Source organism: Trichechus manatus, unplaced genomic scaffold, assembly GCF_000243295.1.
Source record: "Trichechus manatus latirostris isolate Lorelei unplaced genomic scaffold, TriManLat1.0 scaffold00039, whole genome shotgun sequence".
Classification (NCBI taxonomy): Eukaryota; Metazoa; Chordata; class Mammalia; order Sirenia; family Trichechidae; genus Trichechus; species Trichechus manatus.
The window spans coordinates 10,921,476-10,930,828 of record NW_004443975.1 but is presented as its reverse complement, the minus strand read 5'-3'; the positions used below and the strand labels follow the sequence as shown (position 1 = coordinate 10,930,828).

The window sequence follows — 9,353 nt, the reverse complement described above, 5'->3', positions numbered from 1 at the left end:
TGGGATGGGTTGTTTGTGGCATGTACTAGGGCTGACAGGGCAGGCCAGGAATCAGTGCAGGGCAGGTTCTGGTAGGCTGTGTCTGTGCTGCTCGAGGGTGTGATGTTCAGAGCACGGTGCAGGTAGGCAGGAAGGAGGGGGGAGATTGTGATGTGTAGAGCTAAGATAGGTATGGGAAAGAGGAGAGAGAGGACAGAGAAATAGGATCCAAAAACAAACGAGTCAGCAAAAAAGAGTGCTAAGGGAGCTTGCTATTGGAGTGGAGAGATGAGAGACTGAGAAATGGAGAAAAACAAACAGAAAAAGGGTAAAAGAAAAATAAATAAAAATTAGAATTAAAAAACAAAGAAAGAAAAGCAAAGCCCGCAGGGATCCCACCGGTGCAGCAGCGAAGACTGGGAAGTGACTCCCAGGCCACAAAGTACAGCCTGGATAGAGGGGGTAGAGGTGTGACACAGCACTAGGTATTCAGGAGAGAGGAAGAGAAGGTAAGTATAGAGAGACAGGAAACTGAGAAATGAAGAAAGACAAAAAGAGAGAAAGAAAACAAACAAAAACACACAATAAACAACACAAAAGAAAAAAGAAATGCCCCCCACGGATCCCACTTCATGGGTGGGCAGATTGAGGAAGTAGCTCCCAAGCCACACAGTACAGCCCAGCTAGCAGGGGCTCCCAAGCCAAGAAAAGAAAAAGAAAACAAAGAAATAAAACAAACAAACAAAAAATGCCCCGGGGATCCCACCAGCCTGGTGGGGCGGGCTGGGAAACAGTTCCCCCGTTAAGTGGTGTTTCACAGCCTTTCAGGAAGAAGCAAAAATGGTGCACGGCATGATATTTGAGAGGAAGGAGGGGGAAGTGGTGAGAGGTATGGAAGAAACCAAAAGAAGCAGAAAAAAACAACACCAGCAACAAACAAATGGCACTCAAGGAGCCAGCCAGTGTGGGTAGGTGGAATCCAAGTGGCAAAGGGCTGAAGCCAGTGCCTCCCGGCCAATAGACTGTGGCCACAGGAAGCAGAGGAGACTGAGTGGAGGTGAAGAAGGGTGGGAGATGGGAAAGCGTGTACCACTGATTACCGGTTGTTCTGTCTCCTGCTGGGAGCTCTGTGAAGCTGCTTTCCTGTACTCCCTGTTCACTGATCTCCAACAGGAGTCCAAGATGGCGAATCCGTGCTGTGTTAGCTGATAGGGGACCTCTGCACATATCTCTCCCCGCTCTCTGTTCTCTGTCAGTTTCTTATTCCATTCGGTGCTTGGATGAGTTCTTTATCTTTTCATTTGATGCTTAGGGTTTCAGGATTGACATTTGTCTCTGTTTGACTTAGTTTTTCGGGTCTTTGCTATGGAGGGACGGCATGGTGCTTCTGTCTATAGTGCCATGTTGACCAGAAGTCGCCCCTTACTTTTTCAATCTATGTGCTGAACAAAATAATATGAGAAGATAGGCTACATGAAGAAGAATATGGTGACAGGATTGGAGGAAAACTCATTAACAATCTGAGATATGCAAATGATGTAACTTTGCTTGCCAGAAGTGAAGATGACTTGAAGCACTTACTGATGAAAGTAAAAGACTCCAGTCGTCGGTATGGATTATACCTGAAAATAAAACAAAAATCCTTACAACTGGACCAATAAACAATATCATTATAAAGCAAAGAAATTGAAGTTGTCAAGGATTTTATTCTTTTAGGATCAACAATCAATGCCCATGAAAGCAGCAGTCAAGAACTCAAATGATGTATTGCATTGGGCACATCTGCTGCAAAAGACCTCTGTAAAGTCTTAAAAAGCAAAGATGTCACTTTGATAACTAAGGTGCGCCTGACCCAAGCCATGATATTTTTAATCGCCTCGTACACATGCAAATGATGGACCATGAAAAAGGAAAATGGAAGAAAAATTAACACATTCAAATTGTGGTGTTAGCAAAGAATATTAAAAGTACCATGGAATGCCAGAAGAACAAATATCTGTCTGAGAGGAAGTACTGGCAGAATGCTTTTTAGAAAAGGAATGATGGATGGTGAGACTTCATCTCGCTTTTTTGGACATGTCATCAAGAGGGGCCAATTGCTGGAGAAAGACATCATGCTTGGTAAAGTAGAAGGTCAGCAAAAAAGTGGGAGACCTTCAATGAGATGGATTGATGCAGTAGCTGCAACAGTATGTTCAAACATAGCAACAATGGATTCAAACATGTGAGGATGGCACAGTACCGGACAAGGTTTTGTTCTGTTATACATAAGGTCGTCAAGAGTCGGAGCCAACTCAGTGGCACCTAACAACAACAAAAACAACAACAAGGCCGTAAGAATTCAACTAATTCCACATTTCTTATATTCATCCTTTGCAGACCCATAAGAGAGATGATGAAAACCATTGTCCCCACTGAACTGCATTATCAAACATAGGAGTTAGACATCATTCTTTAACCCCATGGAGATAACATATTAGAACAGTGGCAGATCCTTCCTTAACTAGGGATAAAAACAGTCAGCCCAGCGACTTAATTCTAAGATGTGGAGATGAGAAGCTTCCTGAGTATCTCCCTTACCGTAAGTGAATCTGGAGATCTTATATCAGAATCTTGCCTATGGGAATTTTCAGTCAGTGCTCCACTAATGTATTTCGAGAGACACTTATTCTTATAGGGATATGGCAAAGAAAGGGAAGCTCTGAAAAGCTGGATCCATAGAGTTGCATTCTCTTAGAGGATTATATTCCAGGTATTGTTATGGAGAGTAAATCATGTCACAAAGTAAGTTTAGTAGTTGGCATTATTGCAAAGAAAAGAAAGCTGAAGGAAATACTCAATGCCATCTGCATATATGTGGAAGGTGCTATTAACTATTCTCTACACTGACTAGATTAAGAGGAAATAACTGTGATTAGAAATTTTCAATAAAGAATGTGAAATAGGATGATTAAAAACTGAAAAGGGCTAGGTCATGAAGGATCAGTCATAAAGTCTTTCGTTAGGATGTAAACCTAAACGGAATCAGATTTTCACTACTACTGATGGACCGTCAAAGCATGCATGTAAATTTTCATATAAAATGTGTCAGGAATTATTTGCTTCACTGTATGTTAAAGAATAATTTGTTTATTTTAGATGTTTCACTATGAAGAGGAAATAAATGAAATATCAACTGCAGCTACTAATGAAGCTGCTCTTGAAAAGAAGTTATTTAAGATTATTGATCTTTGGAACACTACTCCTTTGCATTTGGTTCTTCATCACACAGAGGCTTGCTCTATCCTAATAATTTCTTCTGTAGATGATATATTAGCTCAGTTAGAAGAGTCTCAAGTCATACTTGCAACAGTTAAAGGATCTTCCTATCTTGGGCCTATTAAGGTAAATATTATGAAAAAGGGAAAATGTTTTAGCATTTCTATAAGCTTTTAAATTATATGTTATTCATATGTTTATTTTAAAATGAGATTGACTAGTGTTTTGAATATTAAAAAATAATTTTTATGGAAAAATTATTAATTACTCATGAGAAAATGTCAGAAAATTTGATTTGAGTGGACAAGATAAATTTAGATCATGTAAAAATATGACCCTATAAACCATGTATTTTACCAGCAGTGCCACTGCTGCCAGAAATATCCACAGTTCTAACAGTGTCCATGCTAAAGCTTTGAGATTCTGCTTGCTGAAATGGAATGCTTCATTTTCATTTCCTGGGCTATTCCTCTTAAGGTTGATTATACCTCTATACCAGTGTGTCCTTAGAGTTGTTGCTGGAACAAACGTAAGCCTCCGCCTCCACTCTGGCATGATTAAGAACTGAACCACAGGGTCAGTATTATGCTCAGTGTTCCCTGATAGTCCCTCTTTGGGAAGCCTTATATCCAATCACATACTTAAGAATCATTTAAAAACTTAAGAAAACGCAATAAGAAATGTAAAATATAGATATGTTGAATGGCAAAATTAACACAATTGACTGTATATATAAATGTATGTAGCTAGCTAGATAAGTAGGTAGAGACAGAGAGACAGAAACAAATAGAATTTACATTATTCGTAAGCACAAAAACATATATTGGGAAAAATATCAGTTTATTGGATTATTGAATTATGGTGTTGGCGAAGAATATACTATGGACTGCCGAAAGAATGAACAAATCTGTCCTGGAAGAAGTACAGCCAGAGTGCTCCTTAGAAGCGAGGATGGTGAGACGTCGTCTCACGTACTTTGGACATGTTATCAGGAGGGACCAGTCCCTGGAGAAGGACATCATGCTTGGTAAAGTAGAGGGTCAGTGAAAAAGAAGAAGATGGATTGACAAAATGGCTGCAACAATGGACTCAAACATAGCAATGATTGTGAGGATGGCCCAGGACTGGGCAGTGTTTCATTCTGTTGTACATAAGGTCACTGTAAGTCGGAATCAACTTGACAGCACCTAATAAGAACAACAGCTGCTCATAAACTCTTATTTTATTTTACTCCTAGAATAAAAAACACGTGATCATCTTAATAGATGCATAAAAAGTATTTTACAGAATCCAACATCCTTTCATGATAAAAACACAACAAACTAGAAATAGTCTTTTAAAAGACATTACTATGTAAAAAAAGCAAGTTACAGAACAATGTATATAATATGGTTCTGTTTATGTAAAATATTAAAAATATTGCATGTATATGTACGTTAAGTACAAAAATGTTTAAAAAGGAATGAAAGCATATACATTCCAAACTCTGGTTATGTTTCCTCTGATAAGAAGTGGAAATTACGTGAGACACTCATGTTAATTTTTATATATATATATGCATATTACTCAAATATTTTACAAAAAGATTTGTATATTTTATAATAAATAAGACAGAAAATTGGATGAACAGGACATTTTAAACCTCTCCCAAAAGTAGTTAGGTTTATATTCATTTAAGTGACCCTGTATTACTTTCTGAATACCAATGACTGATGATCACCTTTGATCTCAATTTCTATTATATGACTCTTATAGATTAGTATATTTAGAGTTTGTGTATGCGCATTTATCATTGTAGGATCTTGTGGATGAATGGGATCAAAACTTGGCGATCTTCTCTTACACTCTTGAGGAATGGATGAATTGTCAAAGAAATTTGCTTTATCTTGAACCAATCTTTCATTCTTTAGAAATACAAAGGTAAAAAACTTAATATATATCAGGTAAAAAAAATGCATAGTGGATAATTTATTTTCTGTAATTCTTGAAAATTCATTTCTTAACTCTCTAAAACTATCCTACTTTTAAATATAAGAATATAACCTACCAAGTCATTGTTAGGGTTATTTTCTTTCATAAAAGGAGATTATAGCCTTATTTCTTAGTTCTCACTATAAAGATATAAAGGACTGGGAAAAGTGTTAGATAACATCATTATAATCCTTAAGCTACAATATTATACATCTGTTTAGTTCTGGAGTATTACTGTATTAGTATTAGTATTATTATGGTTTTGATGTAAACAATAATTATGCTTTTAGTAGCATTTTTATATAATGAGGATTTCTTACTTTGGACCACATGAAAGAATAGAGGGCCTGGACAATTGCTGAAAATTCTCTTTTTATTCACAGCATTCAAATTAATTGGACTTTTACTTTTTAAAGTGATTGGTCTTCAGAATTCTTAAGACATATGTATTATGTAGGAAGAATTTAAACTACTGCCAGTAAATAATACAAGCTAGTCTAGGAGCCATTCTGAAATAAGGTAGGAAGTTATGAAAGGCAGATTAGAACAGACGATGGAAGACCTTGAATATCAGGTTAAGTATTTCGAACTTTATTTTGGGGGCAAAAGGGGGGCATTAAAGTTTTTCAAAAGGGAACGGTTTAGATATATTACTTTGTAGGAAACCATATCCGTATTTGTTATACATGTGTATTTCTTGTCAGGAATGCTTGGGATTCTTCTATTTACCTATAGTTATTCCGATAACATTCAAGGGTGGAACCACACACCTTTGAAAATACTCCCTTCATTCAACTCCAACGTCATTGGAAAAAAAACTCAAATTAATATTTCAATGGATTATCATGCCACATGTAGATTTTGCTTCCCTTTTCCAAGGGGAAGAAATAATAATATTCTATAAAGGAAAATTTCTATAACTAGGCAAACACTTGCCTTACATTTCTTTATCCTCTAAGATTAGATAATCACAAATAGAAGTACAATTTTCTTATATACACCTCTAGACTTCTAGGCTGAATATCCTGTCATGACTTGTCTTCATGACAAATCTCTACTCCTTTTTTAAAATCTAGATCAAATGCCTGTCCTCCATCAAGCTCTCCCGAGATCTCATTTTAACTTCAGAATTTCAATAGCCCTTTATTTTATTTCATTTCTTAGGAACAAATCATTTTCTACCTACTTTATAATATGTAGAACTTGTATGTAACTACCTTATACCTCATATAAGATGTATAAGATCTTGTAAGACCTTATTATATTGTACCATTCTCTGACACCTTGTATAAGATGCTGGTTGTATATCTAATTTATCATAGTATTTTCTGCCATGTATAACACTTGTACATAACCAACCAAACCCAACCCACTGCCATTGAGTTGATTCTAACTCATAGCGACCCTGTAGGGTTTCCAAGGCTGTAAATCTCTATGGAAGCAGACTGCCCCATCTTTCTCCCATGGAGAATTACCTTAACCACTGCACCACCAGGGCCCCTTTTGTACATAATAAGCACTCAAAAATATCTTTACTAATGATATATCATCAAAAATATAATAACATCAAAATATATTATAAATTACATATAAATACAATATGAAAAACCGTATAACATGAAAACTGTGACAAATGAATTTAAAATATTGATTTTAATTATAGTGTCCCTGAAAAATATGATTGTCTCTAATTTTATTTCTAAAGGCAGCTTCCAGCAGAAACAAAGCTTTTCTCTAAGGTGATTTCCATGTGGAAAGATGTAATGTCAAAAATACAAAACAAACTGGATGCTTTGCAAATAACCACCTCTGCAGGAATCCTTGAAATTCTGAAAAATTGTAACATATATCTTGAAAAAATAAAGAAAAGTCTTGAGGTAAAATTATAGTAATCCTAAAGTGGAGAATTATTTCATTCTACAAAATGTAATTAACTGCAAAAACTAATTGCGACACAGATTTTCTTTTTTATTGCAGCTGCCAACACTGTTTCAAACTTTCATCACCTACAATGGTAATGGAAATACTTTCAAAAGAAAAAACAGTGGATAGAACAATATAAATGACCTTAGACAAAGTATCTAATTAGGTTTCGGTTTCCTTGTCTTTAAATTGGGGATAATATTAATGCCTACTTTGAGAGACTGTGCTAAATGGTATAATGCACTGAGAGCTCAAAAGCTGACCTGAAGAAAGTAATTATTCTTATTAGCACTATTATTAAGTTGATAATTTCAGAAAAAGTTGAAATTGAATTTTTTTATAATTTTATAAATTTAATTCCATATATTTATTCATTGACAAAACATTAAATAGCTGAACATACATATCTTTAAACACTGGCTTTTAATATTAGAGATTTGTGGCATACATTTTCACTTTAGTGATGAATCCCTGAGGGAAAAAAACTATTTTTAAGGCATTCATCATTTTTCCTTGTAGAATACAAGTTACAGTGGTTGTGAGGACCCCTCCAGAATATCTATCTATGACAGTTACAGAAAGTTCTCTGTGCAGGCAGGCCCTCTTCATTATAAATCCATGCTCTGGGGCGGTCATAAGGGGTCACCCATAGTGATTCTGGTTCGTAATATCTAGTTTATGGGGCTATCATTAAGACAGGTCTTCCAATTATTTATAGCATATCTGTGTGCCATTACTAAGGATTCTCACAAACCAGTAATCTTCCATTTATTCATGTATTGAGTGTCTACTGTATACCAGGCACTGCTGCTATGTGCTGGGACTAGAAAGATAGAAAAACATATTCTATACTACTATAGAACTCAAGATCTATTAAAGTAAACAAAAAGTAAAGTGATGTCACAATGTGATAATTGCTATGGTAGAATAGATGGACCAATTAGACCTGAAAGACATATATAGAACGCTTCATCCAACAACTGAACAATATACATTTTTCTCCAGTGCACATAGATCATTCTCCAGAATTGACTATATATATATATATGCTAGGTCACAAAACAAGTCTCAATGAGTTAAATTAAATTGAAATTATACGAAGTATCTTCTCTGACTATAAGGGAATAATAGTACAAGTTAATACCAGAAGGAAAACTGGCAAACAGACAAATACTTGGAAATTAAACAACACATTACTAAACAATACCTCAAGGAAGAAATTAAGAAATAAATGTGAAAAAAATACTTGGAGTTGAATGAAAATGAAAACACAACATACCAAAACCTATAGAATGCAGTGAAGGCGGTCTTCAGAGGGAAATTTATAGCAACAAATGCCTACATTAAAAGAGAAGAAAGGTCTTAAATTAATAGTCTACCTCTACAACTTGAGAAACTAGAAAAAGAAAATCAAACTAAGGCTAAAGCTACCAGAAGAAAGGAAATAACAAAGAATAGAGCATAAATAAATGAAATAGAAAAACAATAGAATCAACAAAACCAGAAGCTAAATCTTTGAAAAGATCAAATAAAATTGACAAATCTTTAGCTAGACTGACAACGAAAAAAAGAGAAAAGATGCAAATAACCAAAATAAGAAATTAAAGTGGAAACATTACAACTGACCCAACAGAAATAAAAAGAATCAGAATACTAAGAACAAATGTACACCAACAAACTTGATAACTTAGATGAAATAGACATTTTCTTGGATGCATACAACCTACCTAAACTGACTCAAGAGGAAGCAAAAAATCTCAACAGACCCATAAGAAGTGAAGAGATTGAATCAGTAACCAAAAGTCTTCCAGCAACAACAAAAGCCCTGGACCTTATGGCTTCACTGGGGAATTCTACCAAACATTTAGAGAAGAATTGACACTAATCCTATTCAAACAATTCCAGAATGTAGAGGGGAAAGGAATACTCCTTAACTCTTTCTATGAATCCAGCATTACCCCATTACCAAAGTCAGACAGACGCAAGAAGAAAGCTACATACAGATCAATACCCCTTATGAATATAGATGTAAAAATTCTCTACAAAATACTAGTAAACAGTATAAGGAGAGTAATTAGGGTCACATAACTATGTATGAATTTTTGTATAAGAGACTACTTAAAATGTAAACTATCACTTAAATTACAACAATAAAAAGAGAGAGAAGTGAGCAGAGAGACGGGGACCTCATACCACCAAGAAACAAGAGCCAGGAAAATAGC

The 9,353-nt window shown here is 35.4% G+C and overlaps 1 protein-coding gene across 1 annotated transcript in view; it reads left to right on the top strand.

Annotated features, from left to right (window-relative positions):
• Window positions 1–9,353, top strand: part of DNAH14 (dynein axonemal heavy chain 14) — a gene marked incomplete at its 5' end in the record, with an annotated part of 387,403 nt that overhangs the window by 102,199 nt on the left and 275,851 nt on the right. The window contains 3 exon segments of the mRNA XM_023730866.1: window positions 3,118–3,363; window positions 5,036–5,157; window positions 6,914–7,085. Of these exon segments, the coding sequence (XP_023586634.1) occupies window positions 3,118–3,363; window positions 5,036–5,157; window positions 6,914–7,085 (540 nt within the window).